This window comes from Coprinopsis cinerea (genome assembly GCF_000182895.1).
Source record: "Coprinopsis cinerea okayama7#130 chromosome 6 map unlocalized cont3.6, whole genome shotgun sequence".
In the NCBI taxonomy this organism is placed as follows: domain Eukaryota; kingdom Fungi; phylum Basidiomycota; class Agaricomycetes; order Agaricales; family Psathyrellaceae; genus Coprinopsis; species Coprinopsis cinerea.
The window spans coordinates 1314881-1337634 of NW_003307539.1; the positions used below are offsets into that span (position 1 = coordinate 1314881).

General features: G+C 52.0%; 7 protein-coding genes across 7 annotated transcripts; 3 read left to right on the forward strand and 4 right to left on the reverse strand.

Moving 5' to 3' along the window:
• Positions 1-1995: 1995 nt before the first annotated feature.
• CC1G_09541 (hypothetical protein) lies at positions 1996-5545 on the reverse strand (the record flags this gene model as incomplete). The annotated part of the gene is made up of 11 exons (XM_001837938.2): positions 1996-2470; positions 2556-3283; positions 3352-3615; positions 3681-3793; positions 3858-4386; positions 4442-4547; positions 4598-4764; positions 4821-5070; positions 5133-5145; positions 5188-5362; positions 5423-5545. 11 exons carry the CDS (start codon positions 5543-5545, stop codon positions 1996-1998), a joined length of 2943 nt encoding a protein of 980 aa, XP_001837990.2.
• Positions 5546-6022: 477 nt separating this feature from the next.
• On the reverse strand, positions 6023-8037 carry CC1G_13301 (hypothetical protein; the record flags this gene model as incomplete). The annotated part of the gene is made up of 4 exons (XM_001837939.2): positions 6023-6041; positions 6201-6430; positions 6637-7536; positions 7594-8037. 4 exons carry the CDS (start codon positions 8035-8037, stop codon positions 6023-6025), a joined length of 1593 nt encoding a protein of 530 aa, XP_001837991.2.
• A 568-nt stretch (positions 8038-8605) lies between these two features.
• Positions 8606-14502, reverse strand: CC1G_13302 (hypothetical protein; the record flags this gene model as incomplete). The annotated part of the gene is made up of 22 exons (XM_001837940.2): positions 8606-8623; positions 8692-8945; positions 9724-9798; positions 9849-9912; positions 10700-10854; positions 10917-11265; positions 11322-11576; positions 11638-11874; positions 11929-11990; positions 12050-12625; positions 12682-12871; positions 12925-12992; positions 13052-13132; positions 13196-13288; positions 13344-13421; positions 13482-13559; positions 13610-13684; positions 13740-13817; positions 13877-13951; positions 14012-14044; positions 14100-14388; positions 14497-14502. The coding sequence occupies 22 exons, from the start codon at positions 14500-14502 to the stop codon at positions 8606-8608; spliced, it is 3189 nt and encodes a 1062-aa protein (XP_001837992.2).
• Positions 14503-14826: 324 nt separating this feature from the next.
• CC1G_13136 (hypothetical protein) lies at positions 14827-16026 on the forward strand (the record flags this gene model as incomplete). The annotated part of the gene is made up of 4 exons (XM_001837941.2): positions 14827-14845; positions 14915-15178; positions 15240-15412; positions 15463-16026. The coding sequence occupies 4 exons, from the start codon at positions 14827-14829 to the stop codon at positions 16024-16026; spliced, it is 1020 nt and encodes a 339-aa protein (XP_001837993.2).
• Positions 16027-16287: 261 nt separating this feature from the next.
• CC1G_13137 (hypothetical protein) lies at positions 16288-17748 on the reverse strand (the record flags this gene model as incomplete). The annotated part of the gene is made up of 4 exons (XM_001837942.1): positions 16288-16676; positions 16735-17046; positions 17151-17285; positions 17340-17748. The coding sequence occupies 4 exons, from the start codon at positions 17746-17748 to the stop codon at positions 16288-16290; spliced, it is 1245 nt and encodes a 414-aa protein (XP_001837994.1).
• Positions 17749-18292: 544 nt separating this feature from the next.
• On the forward strand, positions 18293-19408 carry CC1G_13138 (hypothetical protein; the record flags this gene model as incomplete). The annotated part of the gene is made up of 4 exons (XM_001837943.1): positions 18293-18499; positions 18552-19046; positions 19104-19256; positions 19328-19408. 4 exons carry the CDS (start codon positions 18293-18295, stop codon positions 19406-19408), a joined length of 936 nt encoding a protein of 311 aa, XP_001837995.1.
• A 1111-nt stretch (positions 19409-20519) lies between these two features.
• On the forward strand, positions 20520-22427 carry CC1G_13139 (hypothetical protein; the record flags this gene model as incomplete). Its single annotated transcript, XM_001837944.1, has 8 exons — positions 20520-20758; positions 20817-20948; positions 20998-21106; positions 21167-21360; positions 21418-21550; positions 21606-21734; positions 21798-21943; positions 22001-22427. 8 exons carry the CDS (start codon positions 20520-20522, stop codon positions 22425-22427), a joined length of 1509 nt encoding a protein of 502 aa, XP_001837996.1.
• Between the last annotated feature and the right edge of the window lie 327 nt (positions 22428-22754).

A 22754-nucleotide genomic window follows, 5' to 3' on the forward strand; every position in this document is an offset into this window, starting at 1 on the left:
AGCAGGTAAGTCGACCAAATCCCAAGTCTTCATCTTCTCTAGCATCCCCAACTCATCCTCAATCGCCTTCTTCCACTTCTCAGCATCAGGGCCCTCCAATGCGTCCGAAACATTCTTAGGAAGCGCTCGTTCGGACTGAGGGACTTCTTCGAGGATGTAGGATGGTGAGGAAGGTTTAGGAGAGACAATGAAGGCTTCTTCGTCCTCAACCTCCTCCAAAGTGACAGAAGGATAGGTAGGTGGAGGGAGGACGATAGCAGGAGTGGGAGAGTCGATTTGTTCGATAATGTAGGTCGGTTTGGAGGGTGTGGGTGAGATAATACGAGCCTGTTCATCCTCTACCTCCTCCATCGTGACTGGGTAGCGAATAAAGAGTGCCTGACCACCATCCGAGTCCGAAGAAAATGACTGAGATGATTGCTTCGACTTCCGAGCTTTGGTAATCGCAATGGTGCGCTTCTTGGGATCGCGTTCAGCGGGTTTGCGAGCCTGAGGGTTGTTCAGCAGTTTGAAGTCGGTATCCTTTGTGCGTGGGCGAAGGGAGCGAGTCGACGATTGGGTATCAGGTAAAGCAGAGGGGGATGGGTCAGGCGAGTCACCAAAGTCAGATTGCTCGAAGATCGAAGGGGTATAGCGAAGGTCGTCCCAATCGTAGGTCACATCACTGGTATCGGTCTCGACATCGCGTTGGGAGCCTCCAGCGTTGACACGAAGCTCCTCCTCGAGACTAGTGCCAGGGATAGTGATGGGGATGCGGTTCTCGTTGAAAGCGACGTTGCGAGAGACCTTGACCGTGCGTTTCGAAGCATCATAGTACCGAATGGCCTTAGAACCATCCATAAACCCAACAAACATCATCCGATTGGCCTTGGGATCGAGCTTCGACCTCCCATCAGACTCATCCAACACCCAGACATCGCAGCCGAACTCTCGCATGTGGGAGACGTCCGGCTTCTTTCCGTGGTAAGCCTCGTAAGGTGTGGTGCCCGGAAGCGCTCGCACAAGCACACGGTTGCGGATATAGACGGCGTGACGGATACACTCGTCCCAGAGGAAGGCGGGGACGTTGTTGGCGATGAGCATAGCGCGTACGAGGTCCAGGAGAGTGCGGTTAAGGCGTTCAGCAACACCATTCTGGGCAGGAGAGTAGGGAGCAGTGGTGTGGACTTCAACACCCTTCTTCGCACAAAAAGACTTCGTGCGTTGGTTGACGAGCTCCAGGCCGTTGTCGAATCGCATCCAGGCAGGTGGCTTGCCAAACTTTCGCTCAACCAAGGCGATGTGCTTCTCGATCCAGTCCGCAGCTTCATCCTTCGACTTCATGAACTGAACATCCACATATCGGGTGGCGTCGTCGGTGAAGGAGATGTAATATTGGTTGCGCCATACGGACTTGGTCTTGACTGGACCCCAGACATCGCAGTGGTACCCCTCGCCAGGGATAATAGAGCGATTCGAAGCCGAATGGGGATGGGGACGGTGAGAGAGTTTCATCAGGGGTGTCATGAGAAGTAGATATTCCCTTCCACACCTTATCACTGTATCACTATAAGGTGTCTGTTATCACTGAGTATCAAGCCAAGGTCACTGCTTGCCAGAAATATGAACCATAATCACTATTTCACTTGTTGATCACCCCTTTATCAGACAATATCTTGATGAGTCGGGTTTGGTCAAGTCAATCATTGTGATGCAGGATGAGCGATGGCTGATACCTCGTGGCCAACCTGTATTCCATCTGCTATGGGCTGACAACTGCTCCTACCTCCGACGCCAATGATAATGGTGCACCACTCTGTCATAGATGATAAGGCCTGGCCACACGCGTCAGTACTGACGACTCACGAAGTAGAGACGCTCAGGCTGATGTATTCATTTTGGTACTAGTACGACTCGGAGTACAGCGGCTTTATTACTTGTTGTTGGCGTTGTCACAGAGCGGTCACAAAGTGAGTGTGGTACATTAAGAAAAAACCAGTCAGAGCGAGAGGCGAGTTACCGGGCGTTTGCCAGACTATCAACTCCGTCTTCACCGTCGCTTCCCTCGAGGCTCGATCCCCCGCTCTCCGACTCAGCCCTGACCCAGCCCTCATCGAGGATGTCACGGTGTAATTCGTCTCCCTCTTCCCCTGGTTCCATCCCTTCAACTTCCCACTCAAGTGCCTCCCTGTCTTCCAATTTAAATTCCGGGTCCACCTCAGAGTCAGTACTGTCGTCAGATTCGTCAACGTCAAGGGTGGGGTCGTAGCCGTCGCCAATCGGGCGGCCTAACAAATCGGAATCCCCTTCCGCCAAGTCTGAATCTGTCTCAGGAGGCTGATGGTGCGACATCTCTGGCAGAAGTTCGTGCGCTGTTTGAAGAGGAGACTCAGGCCATTCTTCATTTTTTTCCGGTGCATCGCCATGGCTATAGAGATGCCCGACCCCCAAACCCCAGTGGAACCGCATAACCATGTCGCGGTCTACAAACCTAAACGAAGCGGCGGGGAAGAGTCAGCCGAAAGTACAAACACCCGAGTCTGGCAAATTAGGGAGACTCCTGGCCAACTACTCACCTGTTGACGTAGTACTCGTTATAGTCTCCATCATCACCGATTCTGTTGGATGCACCGCGTATACGCGACCCTTTTCCATAAACCTTTCCCTTCGCAAAGCGCGGAATGATATGACAGCCTCGAAGAACGTATTCGGGCGCTAAGAACCCGATCGTGTCGGAGTCGAATTCAGCCTCCGTGAGTGGCGTAAACCTCAGGCGGTCTAGCTGCTTGGAGTCCCAGCTACCCTCACCGCAATGCTCGTACCAACGGACCCAAAGGAATTCGAAACGACGTGGCCTGAGGTCCAGAGACCCTGGCCCGTTGTAGATGATGTTGGCGTGATACACGCCAAGGACGCGTGCGTAGTGAAAGCGGCCTCCACTGCTGAAGGTATCGGAGTCGCCGTCGTTTTCGAATAAGGTGGAAGAGCGGTCCCGGAGGCACATGATGTTGCGCCTTGAGGTTTTGGGGTTGATCACGTCCTGGCCTCGTCGTAAGTCGTAGGTGGTGAAATTCTTGACGAATCGACCGTGGGCATAGATGCGCTCGGGCTGAAAAAGAACGTGGCACGCATTGTTGTCGACAGACTCTCCGTTCTTGTCAGCATCTTCTTTCAAAGCGGTAAGTTTCTCTATGCTCCGAGTAAGGCTAGGCGATGGTCGATTGGCCTGCGCAGCAGTGGCTTCTTGAAGGAGGGTCTGAATGACCCTCGGGTACAGATGCCTGCGAAGTTTCCAGACGAAGTTCTGGAGAAATTCGGAGATTCAATGATAAGCTCTACATCACCCCTTGTGCTCGACAGGTTCCAACTTACCCGATAGGCGGGGTCTTGTGTGCCATCCGCCTCTCCTCGAGCAAACGAACGGAGGGGGACGGGGCGATTCTGAGACTTTCCGATGAAATGTGATTCATCTAACTCCTCCTCGGGAAATCCTTCTTCGCGGGGATTGGGGAATAGTCGGCGACGAATTTTGGCGATTCGGTTCTGCCGCATGTGTATTCTTGCGAGTTGTAAGGCTATGCGTTTCTTGTTTGTGCGCTTGTAGCGACGTTTTGAGAACTTATGGTACAGCTCCGGCTGTCAAAGTATTCATACAACGATCAGCCACACGCTAATGAGACGAAAAGCAATGAGAACCGCACCAACTGGGTGGAATAAGAGTCTGTCGTTCCAAAAAGCTTGATGTGCTTCGCAACATCACCAAAGGAGTGCCACTTGGAGGTCTTGAGGTTCAATGTTTTGTAGCGACGCAAGTCTAGAGGCAAGAAAGAGACTGGAGTTAACAACTATTTGAGTAGAAGATTAGAAGATCTACTTACCTTTAGCTGTCGGTGGTGGTGGTTTGGCACCACCATCTGCAGATTCGGATGGCTGACCTTCTTTCGATGCGTCACGGCCTCCTATATCGACGGGATACAAACGCGAACTTGAAGGACCAGCCTGAGGAGTTCTTTCGGGCTCATCAACGATGACGGCCTTTCCCTTTCCTTTCCCCTGGTTCGCTCCTCCCACGTCGGCGGAATGTGATTCATTCTGGCCAGAGGCAGGAGTTGACGCATGAGTCCCCGCTGCCTTTTTCTTCTTCTCTTCAGCTTTGGCCTCCCGGCGTTGCCTCGCCTGGAACTCGCGAGCGAGCTCCTTGGTTGCGATCTCGCCACAGGTCTTGGATTCGAACTCTCGGACATCGTCGCCCAAAATCCTAGTCCACTTCTCAAGCAGCGTGAGCGTATGGGAGGTGTGAAGCCGGAGTTTTGCTAGGGCCTGCCAGTGCACGAATGAAAACAGCATGCGCATGATTCTTCGATTATGAGGAGCTGGCATGAGCTCTTCAAACACAGGGATAGCGCACTGAAACAAAGATTAGCGTTGAAAATACTTCCGGCCGACTACCGATACAATTTACCTGAAGCATGTCTTCAAAATCTCGCGCGGCCAACTGTTTCATTTCGGAAATGTTGTTGCGGAACCGGCGGATGGTATCGACACCGAATGTAGGCACCAGACGATAGCTGTCGGTAACTTTAGTTTTGGGGTAGGTACCAAAAGTGACACCACATACCGCCTGTCCAGTTCATTAACCTGGCCACTCTGTACAGCCTCCAGCAAGCGCAGTAACTGTACAAATACATACTTCCAAACACCTCCATCGACCTCGTGGAGGATGTCGACGACCACCATCTGGTGGAAGTCGAAGCCAAAGGGAGACAGTCGTTCGGAAAATGCGTTCTACAAGTTACAACTATCTGTGAGTACAAGTTCAAAATGTGATTTCAATAACTTACTCTCGTCGGAACTAAAGACCTATTTTGAAGGAGGCGGTTCACTTTGACGCTGGTGACCGGAACACGATCGAGATAGATGCGCTTTCGTGCGTCTGCAATCAACTGACGACGTTTTTCGTCATCTACACGCTTTTTTTTGTCTCGGTTTTGCATATCTTTAACCTGTCCCATCAGGTGCACTTCTTCCAAGGGTATGAGACACCGAGGACAAGGGCATCTACCAAGGTTGCGGATACTGGCAACCACGATTCTAGAACAGATACATCGTTAAGTAGCGGGGATATCGGCTCGTCAACAAAAAATCGGACTCACTTCTCCTGGTAATCTGCAGAATAAGTGAAAATGCGGGGGTAGAAACGCCGCTTACGACCATCGGGACAGTCTACGACAATCCCGTGCTGGTAGGCCTCAATGAACTCGTCATCAAGGAGAAGGCGCCATTGAGCATGGAAAAGCTCCCGTTCACAATGGGTAAGGAGGGCAGGGTCGATTCGATCCTTTCCAGAGGCATCGAGGTAGAAGTCTTTGAAGGAATCGGGGAGCTGGGTAACCAATAGTTCGCACTATTAGTACGAGCCTTTTGAGATCAAGAATGAACTTACCTTCTCCAAAAATGCGACATGTTCGCCGAGCTTATTGGATGGTTTACATCTCCGGTACTTCGAATCGTTCCCGAAGAACATGTACACCGGCCAGGCTTTCGCGCTCCCAAATTGGGCTAGCATGGTAGCATCGGAGCCAAACATCAGGCCAACGATGTATCGAGGAAGGTCGCAGCCGGGTTCTGTCAGGGTCGGATACAGAGAGAGAGGAGAGAAGGACGTAGTAGGGCGGAGGATAGCCTTGGTCTCACGTTATAAGAACGTGTACCCTTCGTCACGGTTCCAAAGGCTGGCTAGGCCGAAGGACCAGACGGAAACGCCTTCCGGCGGAGCGACGAGAGTGAAGGACGACTGGAGCTAAGGCTCGACGGTCGAAGGCGATGAGGAAGAAGAGTTTACTGAGGATCTTAGACTGAGAGATTCGATGCGTATGAACCTAGTCGAGATTCCGGATGAGGTACCTACTACAAATCGAGATAGTACTTATAGTAAATACCAGCGGGGAATCTACGGGCGAATCGAGACGAAATGACGAAGTCCAAGAATAAAAGAATAAGTCAAGAACCAGAACAAGAAAGGCGAAATAGTACACAAGGAAATCTAGAGTACTCGAGAACGACTACAACGTCCAATCGTAAACCGGCGGATAAAATCCAAGCAAGAATGTTCGTACGGATCGGTCTCTGAGCAACTGGAAATCAAGTGTAAAGAAATAGAAGCAAGAAGAACAACGACACGGCGGAATAAGAAATAGAAGATTGACAGAATAAAAACATACTTCGAATACACAATACGAGACCCGTTTGACAGCTTGCCAAGCGCGCGTCTAAAGTCCACAGGATTATCCGGCGGATCCGAGAGTTCCGGCACAGCCGCGAGGCCGCGCGCGCGCGCCAGATCACGTGATTGCAAGTCACGAGAAACTGGACAATTTCTGGCTCGAATTCTCGTGACCTTTCCCACGCTCCGAGAACGTCGCGCGTCAAAGTCAAGAGAGGAACCGGCGGGCTGAAATGAAGTGGGTGTAACGAATAAAATGTATAAGAGAAAATATAAATAATAATATCGAATGGTGTTGAGGGTGAAGGTAGAGTGTAGTTGTACGTATCGAGACCCGGCGGTTGCACGAGCCCTGACAGGTTCCTTTGGAGACTTCTGTGAGGTCTATGGTTAATGCCGATAAAGCGGTCAGGATTGGGGCACTTAGCACTGACGAGAAGTTTCTCGTATTCGTCGAGAAAGGCTGGGGATGTGTATAGCTCGCCGTGTACTTGGACGTTCTCCTTGCTTTCACCTGGCTTCCAACGGAGTTCGTAAGGGACGTAATGGAAGTTGTCTCCGTCCTTTGCGTCAGAAAGCTTGTCCCGGATGACAGACATCAGAGGACGATAGGTGAAATCTGGGATCGTGTATGGGATGCTTCCGCGTTTGGTGTGCTTGGACCGTAAAGGTACGTCGATCGTGACCTCGCCAGTGACCCAGGCCGTGCCATCATCGTCTACCCATTCCTCCTTGTCGTCTGGTCGAGTTCCCGAGGTAAGAACCCTGTCGATTTTCCCCCAGTTTGCATCACGAACACCGGCGGCATCCCAGTTTTCGTTGCCCACGATTGAGATAAGCTCCATAAAATCCCGTTGACTCTTACCCTCCCTATCTTTCCACCACCACTCCGAGAGCAGAAATGAGCTTAGGTTGGGGTAAGGATGAAGGGGATTGGTATCGCTGCCCAGCTGCTCCGGAGGAGGGATCGGGGCCGATTCGTCGTCGTGTAGGTCGGGGGGAGTGACGAATAGGTCGGGGTCGTGAGGTTGGTCTTCCACAGTCTTAAAACGTTTGTACAGGCCAAACGCATTGCGAGCTGTTTCGCGGATTTGCAATTCGGGTGGAGGCTGGGCGGATGAAGAGGGTTCCGAAGAGGGTTCCTCGGTGGGATTGGTACGAGATTGAGCGGTGACCGCAGGTTGGCGCTGGGCGGGTCCGGGAATCGTAAATGGAACGGTAGATGATGGGAGGTAATCAGCGTATCGAGAAAGCCAGATGGACTTTGGCTTCCTTTTCCCTCGACCGTGTTCTGAGGATGGCGATGCTAGCTGAGGGTCCTGGTCGTTTATCTCCTACATAGCAGTAATAAAGTTCAGTACGACGGGTAGAAAGAGAAAAAGGCAACCGACCTCTGAGTCGTCAATTGTCGAGCTCGCCCCATCCAGATCATCCTTCTCTATAAGGTGAAGGTCGTCAGAGCCGTAGTCCACGTCCAGGTTGTTCCTATCAAGCCAGTATGGTGCCGGAGGCGTCCCTTCTAATCGTCGTCGCTTTCTCGTATGTTGGCCGTGTTGGACGTCGAGCCTTTCCGGGTCCGCAGCTGCCAGTCTTCTCCGGTTTTCTTCCACCGCCTGGGCGCTAAAGGCGATGAACTCCGTGCATTTTCGGATATGGGCGGTGTATGTGCCTTCTGTGTTCAGCTGTCGCCCGCACACGCATTCTGCGAAGAATGTCGCTCCACGACTTCCCAGTGCCGCCTCTGCTAGTCGTTGACGGATGACCCTTGCCTGAGACTTTCGGGACTTGGGGTCTCGTTGTGTATTGGCTTGAGGAATGTCGTCGTTGGTGGGCATCGTTGGGCGCGCAGAGGGATAATTGGGCCGTAGTGCAGAAATGGCTGATTTGTCGGGTATTCCTGACGGGAAGTTGGGGATTGAGCTGCACTGCCACCAACAAAACACGGACTCGGAGAGTTTGCCTAATCAAGGCCACAAACATGTTTGACATCTATCTTTCCAAAATTGGCATCAGCCCCTTAAAAAGTTAAGCCGGACTCCGGGGCAACGAGGAAATAAAGGAGTGTAGTTCATGTATGTACAAGAGGCAAAGATAAGACATTCGAGAGGCTATCTGTAGTACTAAGGTGCGGGTACTAGGAAATAGAAGGAAGGTGAGGAGACCGGAGATTCGGATGCAAGGGAAGCTAACTGGGTGTGTTTTAATAGCCCAGACGCGAGGGAGAGGGAATTCGAAGGTAGCGCATGGGAAGCAATGAAGCAATGTTTAGAAATATCAGCTAGAGACAGTACCTGAGCGTAAAAATGGAAGTCGTTAGTCAAGCGGTTGAAATATGGGGACTCGGAGAAACGGCAGAGGGGCATAAGCCTAGCCAACTGAGCACTGGGTGCTGGTGCACCGGATTTATCCAGAGCCATAAATCTAGAAATAGGAGTTAAATGAGCTATAAAGAAACCCACAGAGTGCCGAACACCCGAATATGTTATTACCTTCAATGAGATAACGTAGATGGTAATCCCGGAAATCTCGGCGGCATCTTCTTCGCCCAATCGTATGCTGTCGAACGTCTCGTCCAGATAAGACGTACGAACCTGTCCTCCCGGCTCAAGAGTGTCCAATGGTTCGACCACACCCCCTTCTATCGCGTCCGGTGCTCCTGGCCTCACGCCGACGAAGCTCGCGACTTCGTCCACTGTGACATCGACGTCGATTTCTGCTTCGGCAACTTCTTCGTCCGGCTCCACTGTGGATAAGCCCTACTCATCCACGGCCGCTCATGGGTTCCAGCAGTCATACACCACCAGCACCACTTCCTCTTCAGTCTACCCAGTTGCGTCGGGTGTTACCCCAGGGTCACTCGTTCCTGTCGCAGCGGATCCTCAATCCGTGATGCAGGCCATCCGCCGCAAACCCCTATCACGGCGCCTCCGTCTATCCCCCCGCTCGAGGAACCTCCTCATTGACCGGTTGGGCTGGTTAGCATCATCTTCCTAATTTCCGCCAGTCTATCTCTCTTCTGCATCCTATGGCAGTTCTCCACCATGCTTTCTTGGGATTTAGTGCTCTTTTCTCTATTCATTCTCTCGGGGCTGTCGTCGCTTACTTTTGTACTGCAGATATTGTTATATAACCGGGCTTTTTTTTTTGCTGTGTATCTGTCGTTGTCGCATTAGGTGCTATCCTGTTTTCCAGTGAATAGATCGTCAGTAGGAGTAGATGTCAGCATTGTGTTCATCACCTTACCACGAATCTGTATATAACATCCTATGGACCCTCCCCGCTCAACACGATGGCATCAACAGTGTCCCCTACCGAAATCGAGCGCCCGACCCAATTGCAAGCGGTTTCCGATTATCCGAGGAGAGCGATGAGAAACGGACGGCATCCGGGGGGGAGGTGGTGGTGGTGGGTGCCAGGTAGTGCGAATGATCAACCTTGGAAGTGGGCAGCGAGTACGCCTATTGGCAACGTGGCGGGTAGATGGAGTGGGTTGGTCAAAGAGGACGACCGCCGCGACGCACGTTGGAAGCTGAAACGTTGAACTAGAATTCGGGACGGAAGGGCTATTGAGTTTAGGGCGGCTTCGATTAAAATATCTACTTGCAGCATGAGCGACCGAAGAATGGATGGGACTAGCTATACGTACCAAAGCTTGCGACATCGGGCGTCGTAGGACCAGCATTACCCAGCGCCACCGTGCTATAGTAGGTCTGCGAAAATGAGATCAAACAAGCTCGTCAGTCGAGGGGTCAGCTTAACTCGCATTCGGTTTGGGGGGACCGTCGGCAGGTGCTTTATAACAAGACAAGACAAGAACACACCCCTGTCACACCCACGGATCCCCTGGCCTTCTGGAAAGATAAGGTTGCTCCACGGTCGGTGGACAAAAAGACGTCGTAAGGGTGGTTGGGTGTTGCGGAGGCGTTGACTGTCCGTGCCCCTGTATTTGTAGATGGGCAGAGAGGCGAGAAGGGGAAGCTCGAGCCCAGACTCTTCCTTCCACCAATTTCCTCGACTCGTGATGACTAGCGTGAGCCGAGTCAACAGGGCGTCGAGTCCATTGGAGAGGTGTGCGTCGAGCGAGGTGTGTGTTGAGGGGTGCGTTTCGCTGATGGCGGTTCTAGGCCGCTCAGGTTGATTCCGATCTCGGAGGCCAGAGGACGCCCATCAGTCTAGTCGTTCACCTCAACCATTGCGATAAGATTTCGACAATTGAACCATACAGTACCTACCAAGCAACACGAGAAGAGGCAAGTGTGACCAAGGTTTCGAAGGACCGTTGTGAGAATATTACTAGGCCAAGCATGAAGAGTCCGTGATATTGTCACTGAAAGTAAATGTACACCAAAGAAAGGATAAATGCACGACAACAAGTACTAAGAACGTGGAAATTGCGACTTTGCCCGACGGAGGGACACCCTACTCCCGCTCAATCTTGGCAGTGAATCAGCATTGCGCGGCAGCCTACAGCGAATTACTGCGCCGCCGCTTTCGAACCTGGGTGGCTGGACGGGGTTCGGCAGGTCTGAGGGCTTCCAAGAGGCGATGTCGCTGAGCAGAAGGTCGATTATCGAAGTGCGGAATGGGAGAGGAATAGTGGTGGGGGTTGTGCGAAAGGTCGTTAATCGCCGTGGTGGTGGACATTGAGTCGCCTGAGAACGAAATTCAGAACAACCATGCCATCAGCGACTCGGATGATCAAATATTCACGTACCATCTGCGTTATCCACCTCAATCTCTTCGTGAAGAGCGACGTGACTGGCGTGTGCGAGGAGCGGTCGTCCAAAGTTGAGGTGGACGGCGCTGTCGACTGTCCAGGTCAGGCCGAGGTCTAGAGGTGCCGGTATCGGTGCCGGTGTAGTATAGATGTCCACACAGTGAAGTAGATGGCGGCGTAGCTCGGCATATTCGAAGGGGTCTTCCTTGACGAATGCTTTCAAGGCGCCCCCAGCGGTTGCCATCTTGCGGGAAAGGATCCTTCGACACTGCAGGTTTTCGAGTACATCCCTACCTGTGACTGTTAGACTGCGAAAGTGAAAGCAGCCATACAGCGCTATTGACATCTTGAGGAGTCGAGGTCAGCGAATTCGAGATAGCATAGGCAGGTGTAGAAACTTACGACGGCGATTGGGAGCACCAGCGTTCGACCCATAAAGTCCTTTTCGAGGGGTGGATCGCATGCCTGGCCTGCAAGCCGTTCTAGAACGGGATTTGGGCTGCTACTGATGAGGCTTCGGATCCCCCTGACCATCCATGTGAATAGACCAATCACCCCCCCGCTTCGGAAATGCAAAACATAAGGTTCGCGGTTCTTGGCGACCATCTTGTCAGCCCTGAGGCAAAGAACAATCTGGAACGACTCATGAGCAGTGGGCTAAGGTTTAATTTATTAGTGCTCGAAAACGATCTCTTAGGTGAACAGAGAGATGACCTACATGGGGCTTGTACTCAGTCTGGATGAAGGGGAGGCCAACGCCGTCAGGCTTCGTCCCATAGTAATGCATGTAGCATCCACTCAAAGCGATATTGAGAATGACATTGATAAGATCGGTGATGTCGAAACCCGCGGTCGAGTCGAAGAAGCGCTTGAGTTCTGGGGAGAGGTCGACGAGGAGGCGAAGGGCGTGGTCCACCATGCCCTCGATGAATGGGGCCGTGACGTAGTCGGTGAGCTAATAGCGAGGCGGTGAGTGAACGTGACGTATAGGAGAAGCGTTAAGACTCACGAAAATGCTCAGGCCGGTGAGAAGATGCTCCTCGATTTCTCTGGCCGTCTCGGGCGAAAAGTCTATGGGAGACAGGATGTCCTATCAGAAAGAGGAGAGGAAAAGGACGGTGCGGACTCACAGCGGGTATAGTCGTCCGTTCCGGAATGGTTGCTCGAAGAGCCTAGGCGAGCCGCCTGTAATCCCGAAGCTGATACCGAGCGTGGTCTACTCCTGCGGGATGTTGATGTCGATCTTCGACGGCGATTCGTTGGAGAGGATTCTGAACGCAAGCGACTTTCGGAGGCTTTGCTATGGATACCTCGCCAAGCTTGGCATATGTATCCAAAGACATCGTCGCCTCTGTTGAGGCGCTTTTTGAGACACGTCTGGAGGTCCTCCTGCGATACGATCATCCCCTCAAGCATGCCGTTCAAGATGTACTGCAGGCCCCAGGAAACGAGAATACTTTTCGCTTCTTTCAAGGGCTCAGCCTGTATGGACGTCGGAGCGCTTCTATTCAATTCTTGAGTGAGCTTGTCGTGGAACGCCTGGAAGATGTTAGCGATAACAGCTGATGAACGAGGATCGACCTTTCCCAGGCGTTTCAAGAGTTTCGGGTCGAGTAACTCCTCTCGAAGATTGGCTGGCAAAGAAGCGGGCAACGTCGCAGGCGCAATGGGAGGATTTGGACCAGGAGCAGATGATGCTGGCGACTCTGGAAACAAGGGGTCGGTGCTAAGTTTGGGTATGCACAATGAAACATGGACGAACCTTCAGTTTTCGCAAATTTAAGGCGTAGTTCATCCGGGGTGTGGTTCACGAACTTAACCGAAGGTTGGTCCTCCGTGGATTGTTGGTGGACAATGGTATCGCCTAGGACTTGCTCGACTTGGACCTTGTCCATATCCGGAGGAAGTGGCTCGGTCGAAAACCATATAGTCCGAGTTTTACCGCCGCGACGCTGGGTAAGATGTCAGTCACGAGGGTCATGGCACGCATTGGGAAGCAACGCACAACCGACCCCAGTTGGGTTCCGCGAGCGGGGTGGGCGGTTGGGGGAAACAGTCCGTGTTCAGCCAAACCTGTGAGGTTCGATGATCAGTTCCGCAGCTGAACGGTTGGTGAAGATGCGCCCTCGTACCTGCGGGGACCGTTGCGGCGTTCGCATTACTCGAGTATGATTGCGCCGTGGCTGCGATGCGGGTAGACCAAGGATCTCGATCTTAAGTGGGAAGATACGTGCTAGGTAGATTGAACATCAAGAGAGGAAAGAGAAACCACGTACCAGAAGTTAAGCCTGTAACATTGGAGGGTGCGATGTTCGAGGTAGGCGTTGGATATGGATTCTGGGAGGGCTGAGGTTGGGATTGGGAATAGTCTACATGCATTCATTTAACATGACCAACATCGAGCGACGAAGATTTGTGACTTACCGCCGAGTCGCGAGCATTGTTGAGGCATGTGTTGAGAATATTGCTGAGGAGGCTGGGAGCGGCTTGGGCCTGGCAACCCTAGAGCGAACAGTAAGTCCCATTAGTGCATACACCGCGTCAGGCGCAAACTTGTCTCACCAATTGGATCAGTCACTGGCATCGAAGCCACAGTCGAACCTGAATTGAGTGGGTTCGGAACAGTCTGGCCCATAGCACCTGGCAAAAAATGATTAGCCTCTCGTCGTGAAAAGTAGACGCGAACCGACCATAGTGTGCACCTGGCCCAAAAGCCCTATCGCGATAGGGCGCTGGAGTACTGTTGTGGGGCGCTGGGTGGGGCTCTGATTCTGGTATGTCAGAAAGAACCTGGTACACCACGGCGACCAGTTGACTTACCTGGATTGAAATTGAGTGATGGAGGTCCATGGGGGTATCCATCGTGCGAGGCAACACTTGGAGGATGGCCTCGTGGGTCTGACATTCGCACCCCATCAGCACTGTTAACACAACGGTACGATTTAGTCGAGACTTACATAGGTAAGTAAGAGGTGTAATTGGCAGTGGATACGAATAATCTGCCTCTCGAATGGCGTCCTGAAAACCGACATCTAATATGAAATTTTGTTGTGAATGCTACGCTCGCTAGAGTTTGGGGATCTGGCTCTCACCTAAGCCTGCTGATTGATTCGCCGCCTCTAGTCCTGCTGAGATATAGTGAGGACGCTGGGCGACTCTGGTTAGAAGACACAGACTGACCTTCGTTTCCCTGACGCTGGTTGGTCCAAAGGTGCTGGGGCTGCGTGCCCGACTGGACAGGCCCCACTTCGTGATACCCAGTGTTTGCCTCCGACTCCGAAACTGCTTGAACCGGTTCACCAGAAGGGGCATAAGGCAGCGAACGTGCTATGGTCGATGGAAGCGCCCGAGAAGACGACTGGTAGAAGGACTCTTGCCCGTTGTGCGAGTCTGTTTTAAATGGGTCAATTCTGGTTCCAATAACAGGATCAATGGAATAGGGGAGGGAGGGGGGGAGGCAGGAGTCTTCCTAAGTGGATAAAACACTCTCGGAGTCAGCTTATATGTGGCGAGCAAGGAAAAGACACGTGTTTGGGGAGCTAGGAAGGCTGTCACCTCCTTTGTGAATGTGACATACCTTCATCGATAAGAAACCGGCCACTGTAGAAACTGTAATTCGTGAAAGATGTGCCAATTTCCGAAATACCACATGTGACCTGCTTCAGAACCCTGAATGGTGATAAGTAGGCAGGACAAAGGCTTCCAACGTCTAGATTTGACGACACTGAAGCTGGAAATGAAGTAGCCTCACCGAAAACACGTTCTATGTCTTCCTATCACCGACCTAAGACAACCGGTACAAGGCTCGATGAGGTATGTTGAATCATTGAAATCGGCCGATGTTGTGATATCTGGAAAAGAGATGGGGAACATGAACAGAGATGAGTCGGATGGTCTAGAGTCGCCCATGGCGCCGCGCCGGCGGAGTATCAAACATCTGCACAGCCATATGAACTGAGTCAACGGCCGTGAATACAACTAAATTATTCTCATAGTGATTTCCTCTCCGGTTACTGGCCAGTCATCTCCCAACAACTCACCCTCCCAGTTGGCCTCAACCCCTATTTGCTACGCCCGTGCGAAGCCTCCTCCAGCCATCTCGCTCAGTTCCTCCAACATTTTGCCGCTCAGCAACTTTCCCAATAAAATGCAAGCTCAAGAGAGACGTTTTGTGGAACAACCGCCCTCAAGCAAGCCAAAGCAACCTTGCCAGCCCGAACATGCGTGCGACGATGAACCGGGCCCTTCCAGGGATTTTCGTAAGTGAAATCCGCGCTGCTCTTGTCTTTCTATAGCTCTTAACTTATCCCTATTTCTCAGGGCGTGCTAAAAAACCCGTCTACGACGAGAAGGCTGTACCTGTGGATTATCCGCTGAAAGCGAGCGCGAAGGCTCTTGAGGATTACTCTTATGCACAGAATCTTCACAGCCTAACAACGATGTTTTCGCGCCCTAAAATTGGACGCGTGGATCACAGTGCTGCAGCTGACACGGTATGTATCCCCTTAATCATCGACAGCCACGTCTCTGACCCTTGTTTCAGCTGGTTGAGGAACCTCCCCGTTCAGCCCACCCACCGTCCCCTATCTCGTCGAAACCACTTCCCAGGGATACGTTTAATGCACCGCCACCAACCCGTCCACAGTCATCTGGCTCATCGTCCCAATCTCTTCGAACTATTGCAGAGCGCACTCGGGCATTTGCCCAAGCTCGAGGAGAGAACATTGCAAGAACGAATGATGTGGCATTCCAACTTGGCGCGACGATCCTTCAGAGCTTCGAGCTCGTACAAATGCTCATCGACCTTCAAAAAAAACGAAAATATATCGACGAAGGGATGGTCGAGCTTACCGCGACGCTCGAGGAGGAGTTCCGAAGCCACCCGAAAGCCGAACAACTCAATTCAATGCTCGACGCTTTCCTCCATCATCAGACAATGGGCGCCATCGTAAACCCCCAAGTTCCTCCCTTGACCGAGGCCAACCACATCACCACTCCTCAATCAACGCGGCTGTCTGTTGGTCAGCTGCGGCGGTTAGGCTTCGCGTACAGCACAAATCCCACCTCAATCGCCAAGCACGTTCAAGAGATGTGGTCATACGCTTGACGTTCACCCCAACCCTACCTCGCTTTCGTCTCTCACTAGGTTTATATACCCTTTCTCTCTGCTAGTCGTATCAGCTTTCGAGTTAAAATGTTGTACTGTCTCCTGTTTCCCCGCCACCGGGCCAGCCTCAAGTATGCATTCCATGTCGCATGTATCATTATTATATTGTCCTTGGCCTGACTCGTCAAATGATTATGAATGAATTTCAGTATTAATATAAAGAATAAAAGCACTATAAAGATAGCATACTATGCCTTGAGACTATTTATCACTATCGCAGATATGGCTACGGTTGTACTTCCTAAGGAAAACGCGCTCGCACAACGAACATGTAACGAACATGTCTGTGATTTGTTCTTCGGATAGACCCCGGCGGCGATATCCGAGGAACTCGAGACCGATGTCGTACTCGATTGAACGGTATTCCGTCTGGACTGGGGTTGCGCCACATGAGTGGAACCCCAGGCTCTCGGCGTAATGGTAATAAGTGCAGACCTGGCACTGGAGGAACACCTTGGAGAACTCCACCAGGGTTAATCCACGTGGCGTCCTGGAGCAGAGGCCATGAAATAAGTCAATTGTCGGAATGGGCAGGTTCGCTGGGTTGAACGTCTTGACGGCAGCTTTGCGGAAGAATGCCGGATGTAAGTCTGTGATGATAGCGGTCATCAGCTACCCAGCTAACTTCGACGACTACAGAGTACTCACTGATATAATCCTGCTCCGTTCGCTCTACGAAAATGGTCTCCCGCTTGACGACCTTGGCCCGATCTCTTAAGTTGTATCTGCTCTGCATTGGTGGAGGCGGACCGCGGGTGAACTTCGGCAGGTGATGACGGTCCTCCTCGGTCACAGCTTCTTCCTCCTCCAACGCTTCTTTCGCCCATTGCAGAACCAATTCATCGATCGGGTTGCGCACGCTTGAGTCAGCCTTCGAGATTCGCCGAGCTTTGCGATTCTGGCGATCGTTGGAGGAATCAAGTGGACGTTTGGAAGGACCAGGTTGGTTTGGCGAGTTGGCTGTTGGTTGAATGTGGATGGCGACAGAAGAGGGTGTGACGGAGAAGATCGATCAAACGGGTGAGTGAGATAGGACGCTTCAGTTGAGTGGGGCAATAACGTACCGTTCAGAGTCCCGTCTCCGGAACTCGAAACAGTGGGCCAAATACCCTTAAGGACAAGCTCAAATTTCGTCGGCGATGACTCGATCTTGATAGAAATCGGAGACGAATGGATGGAAGGAACCTCACGTTCGGCGTCTAACGAGAAACAGTGTGAGTGAGAGTCCCATTTCTTTCAATCAGAAATCTTACCTGTTGACGGTAACTCCAATTGCCCGCCTGTGCGTCGCTCAGCACCAAGAGGCTTGCCGCTGATAATAACAGCATGCTGGCGAGTGAGAGGGGTTGGTGTATTCTGAATACGATGCTGATCCGCTCGACCGCCACTATCCAGGACAGGAAGCTTTGGGAAGCTCAACTTGTACGCTTCAATGTCAGCGGCAACGGGAGTAGACGGGGCAGTATCGCTGGGGGCTATGTAGAAGGGATTGCTGGACGGAGTGGAACTAAGGGAACGGTTCGGACCAGCCCAAGTATGCTCGAGGCGAAGGGGATTGGCAGTCCCACCTCTGCTGGGCAAGTTCGCGCTGCGACCAGTCGTTCTCAAAGAGACGCGACGGGTCTTTGGCTGGGATCTGGGATGTTTGTATGATGCAGACATGGTAGTGGTTGGTCAAAGCCTAGAGGGAATGAGGAGTGGTGGAACTTCTGAACGAGAATGGGTGATCGACACCGGGAAAGACAAACCAGGTATTTATATCTTCGATGACTTGCGAACTGAGGTGTTCAACCTTCCCTATTCAGGCGTTCGACACTTGGACTGCCCAACTCAAGCGAGTGGTTTGGTAAATGTCGGAGAGCTAGGAATTAAGGGGTTCCAAAAGCGGTAATTCACCGATTGTGCAAATGGAGATGGCATTGCCGTTTTAGACGAACTCACAGCTTGATCAGGATTGTGGCTGCGGTAGCATTGGCCATGCTTTCCGCCTCACAGGCGAGTCCTCTATGGGTCGAACGATGTGTCGCGCTCGGGAAGAGCTGGTGCCGTCACCCATTCTTCCTCTTCGGCCCGTATTCGCTATGTGGGCCCAACTCTCCGAACATACCGTCGTTCCTCTGACCGTTTCCAGGAACAGTAATGCTGTCTTGGCTCCCAATACCCGTGGAGAAGTTGAAACGAGAAGAGCGGTCGAACCTTCGCCATCATGGAATCTGCAGACTTTTCGCCCACCTCCGTCTTGTACAGTCCTCCAGGCGCTATCCCTGATCGTGTTGAAATGGCGCCCCCTTCTCCAGCCCGCTGTATGGAGGGTTCTTCCAGTGACGATGGAGGGGACGCCTATGAGCCTCAGGACAACACCCACTCTTACGTTCAAATAGCCATCGAGGTCACTTTCCCCAACTTGGATCAGGTAGTTGACGTAGACTCAGGCTGCCCTCAGTTGATAACTCACGTTCTTATAGGCCTTTCTCGACGACGCCTTTGCTCACGCCCTCCGGTGGCAGGAGGAGAACCCCATCGATCCCACATTCCAAGACAAGGACGATCAACTTCTTGCCGCATTTGCCTCCATCTTCTATCGAACTCCGCTCTCCCAATCGACCTTGCCAGGACAAGGTCTCCCTCCGTTCTCCGACGCTGCTACTGCCTGTCTAAAGATTCGAGGCCCGCTCTGGATGGAGGTGGTATCCATCGATGACCTTGGTGTCAGCGCCTTCCAATTGGAACGGGTTCGTCTTGAACGTCGGAGGTATATACTTGATCGAGTTTCCCAAGCTGCGCGAGAGAGAAAAGTGTTTTCTCGAGATGAGTCCGCCGCCATTCGAGCCACTCTACCAAAGTACCCAAGGAAGACGCTTCAACTCCGTCTCACCGACGGCTCCCAAGAGATCGATGCTTTCGAGATCAATGGTCCACTCCCTCATATTTCACTGGACGAGACCTTCATTGGACATAAGGTGAGTCTCCTCTCAACGACGGTTCGATGCGGTTCTGAAGGGCGTTGTTATCTCTAGATAAGGCTGGAGAACTTCCATATCATCTCCGGGAAAGCATACATCATGCCGTGCAACATCGCCGAGGTTGGCGGGCCTCCTCCTGAGTTATGGGATGGCATGCACACTGTTACCCTTCACACTCGCATGGAAAGGGAGGTGCAACTTTGTCAGGTACGCTCTGATTCGCATAATCGGGACATCATTCAAGAACTAACCATAATCCTCCGCTTCCAATTATCCAGGAATTAGGCGTGGATCTTCAGGACCTGTACGATCTATCAGGTCTTTGGGGGCCAAATCGTGAGACGACTGCTCAGTACTAGTTCTTCAGACCCCTTGCGGACATGTATAGCTTAGCATTCAATAAAAAATTTAAGTGGACTTACGTCGCAAATCTACCTGCCCTGAAGTCTCTGTGAAGTCATATAAGTGAATCTGACCCCTCGCAATGATGTTCAACTCGTTCAATGTTCTGTAGGAGAGAAAGAGACTTTGGACACCACCATATGATCACTGTAAGTATCCACTGTAAGTATCCACCTTGTTTTCGACATATACAGTGGATACAGTACTGACGAAGAGGCGTCGTGCTAAGAAACATTCAAGGCTGGCAGCCGCGATATGGCACCCCAAAGACTATGGGCACGCAAGGTGGGGCCCGGCGCATAGGATTGGATGAACTTAGATTATTAGTACTACTAGTATGTGTGTGGCGACGAACACCCCTTTCACAGTGTCGACTTAAACATTGGACCGAGAGATGGAGAAGAAGCTCATGGAATTGTGTTTGGACGGGTCAGTAAGCTCCTCCGAGACTGTCAAAACCGAATGTCGACGACCTGGACTGCGCATACTCGGCTGGCTGTTCGGGAGCGATTTCCAACTGTTCGAAGTTCGGCCCCTGGAAGATTCGGTCTCGGACATGGCCTGAAATGGATAGGCATGAACCAAAAAGGCAAAAGGCCGCAACCCAAATTAGGGTGTCGGTAAACCATTGTGGGCCATGCAGAACTAGAAAGGCAAAAGGCCGTATGCCAAATTAGGGCTTTTCAGGTACCCATCCCACGGGCGAGAGTTCCGTAAGCGAATGAATCCGTCAGTTGGAAGACGGTCAGACCCATCGAAAATTCTATCCCTCTTCAATTTTGAGAAGAGAGAAAATGTTGCTGGACTTACTAGTAGTAGAATAAGCCAATACAGGGGTTGACGTTGGAGAGTTCGACGGGGACCGGTGGTGGAGGGCGGAACCTAGCGCCCGGACCTAGTGAAAGGTAGGGCGCTGATCCGTCCTGGTCCATCATTCCGTCATCACGAGCCCCAAATAAGGTGTAAACATACACCCACACCCACACAACCGAGGATTCGATTAACGATGCGCCACCTTCAACAACTCTTCACCTCCTCCCGTGCCCTATCCTCTGAATTCCTCGTACAATGCCCGAACGTGAACGTCCGTCAAGTCCCCTCTCACTCATTGACGACGAAGAATTCGACAACCCCGACACCTACAAGCTTGTGGACGAGGCCACCGATTCGGATATCCTCAACCCACCCCGCTTTGGCGTCTTACAACCCTCTCAACTACCGCATCGTAACGGCAAGAGGGCCTCGAAAAAGAGGCAATACAGCGAGTTAGAGCAGATTGCTCTCCGCCCGGTCCCGCGGAAGCCACCGTACGTCAAATTGTTTACTATGTCTAATTCTATGTATAGGTGCTCAACTACAAAGCAGCACGAGATCGGACAAGTTGGTTCACCACGGACGTCACTACTGTCGAACTATCTACGCTTTTTCCAACGTCCATGGGGTCATTACGCACGGCTTGACCGTAGAAAACAGCGGAAAGCGACCCGATACCCAGCAGTGAGTTATCCGTCAGTACTAGTGGGTAGGGTAACTAACGGGTGGACAGACAGCGGCGCGCTCATCGTGTGTATCTCAAGCTCCTCAACCTCGTCCCCGGCCTATCCGATCGTCTAGCCAACGCAGACGACGAGGATCTGAATACTATCGCCCGACATGTAGGCCGTGATAGTCGTCGTGGAGTGGACTCATGCATCCTAACTTCCTTGATTGTTCAGTTGCAGAAAGGTGCCAATCAGGCTCGTTCTGACGACACCAAGGGTCTCAGAACTGTCATAATTGATTGGTTGGCCCCTCCTGACGAGCCGTTACAACCCTCTCTATCGCGCACGGTCAAGGTCGACAGGGGTTTCAATCACGACCGTACCGGCGAGCTTCTTTGCCCGCCGCATATCAACTGGTCAAACCCCAAGTAAGGTTTATCCCCGATTCATTTCCTCCTCTTTTAACCCATCAACCGCATTTCCAGGATCAGAGAGCAGCTTCGCAACAAGTCTCTGGTTGTGTCTGGGAGCGATCTCCCCTCTTTCCTTTGGGAAGATGGTATGTATGACGGAAAGGATATCTGGAAAGGGTTCTTCCGAAACCCCATTCTTGTGAAGGTTTGTATTCACATTTGAAGTATGGGACATCGCTAGTATTCACTCAATGGTGTAGGCATATAAACATATCTTTACATCACCGAGCTCAGTCGATGACGCGCCCAAGGCCACGCGTTCCGGTAATGCGCGAATCCATGGGATGACAGCAGCTACGGCTCCATCACTAGCATACGTTGCTGTGCAGGTCAGCTCCCTATCCTTCAGACGAACGAACGCCGTTGTGATACTGACCGCGCCCATGCCATAGGTTCGTTTCGCACTGTCCTCAGAGACCACGTTCGTCCGCTCGGAGGGAGAAAGCGAAAGCGAGAAGTTCTACGAGACCCTTCTCGATATCTTCGAGGACGTTCATGCACAGCACAAGGTCGTCGAGGTATTGAGTTGGTACAATCAGTAAGTCCGTCTAGTTCTCTAACCCGACGTCGCAGTTGACAGCCTGCTGGTGCATAGGCAAGTGTTTCCCGCGTTCACAAACTCGAAGCGCATCGTCTCCGAAGACAGCCCGTACGCTCTATTCAAAGCCTATAGCCAATCGGTCAAGGATGCCAAAGCGCAGAAGAAAAATCCCAAGCCGTCTAACCTTAACCGTGCTCGTCGCCAGCAGCCTGTCGCTTCGTCGTCGAGGGTGTTGTTGGACACTGTTCAGGAGGAGGAGGAGATGGAAGGAGAAGGTGGCGGAGACGGTGATGAAGGTGACGAGGAGAATCGGGAGCCTGCCCAGCAGACAAGGTTCAAGAGGCAGAAGCGACCCCATCCTGACAACGGCGCAGTCGCCACCCCAAAAAGGACTTCTGAGGCTGTTCCGACTGCTATCTTCACAGGGAGGATCACTCGCTCAGCCGCAAGACAGGCGCTCGGGCCTGGGCTATCATTCTGATGTGCGTCGTACTTCAATTTCTTTTCATTCTCCGTCATTTAGATCTACGACCTGCGACAATATATCTGTTTTTTTGTGAATTCGGCTGGTGGGAACAGTAAATAAGCAGTGAAACATTTATTTTTTTTGTTTGTCCGTTGAGGGCTATCAGCGCTATTCCAGAGGCGACTGGTCTCATTTTAATCTCAAAGAAGCCATGATATCATCCTTTCTGCACTGGTGGGCGTGAGCGAATGCGTCTGAGCGGGGTGCGATGGTCAAATGGACCGTATAGGTGCCCACTGGTCTTCGTTTTCCGGCGGCCCAGACTTGGTAAGTGATTTAATT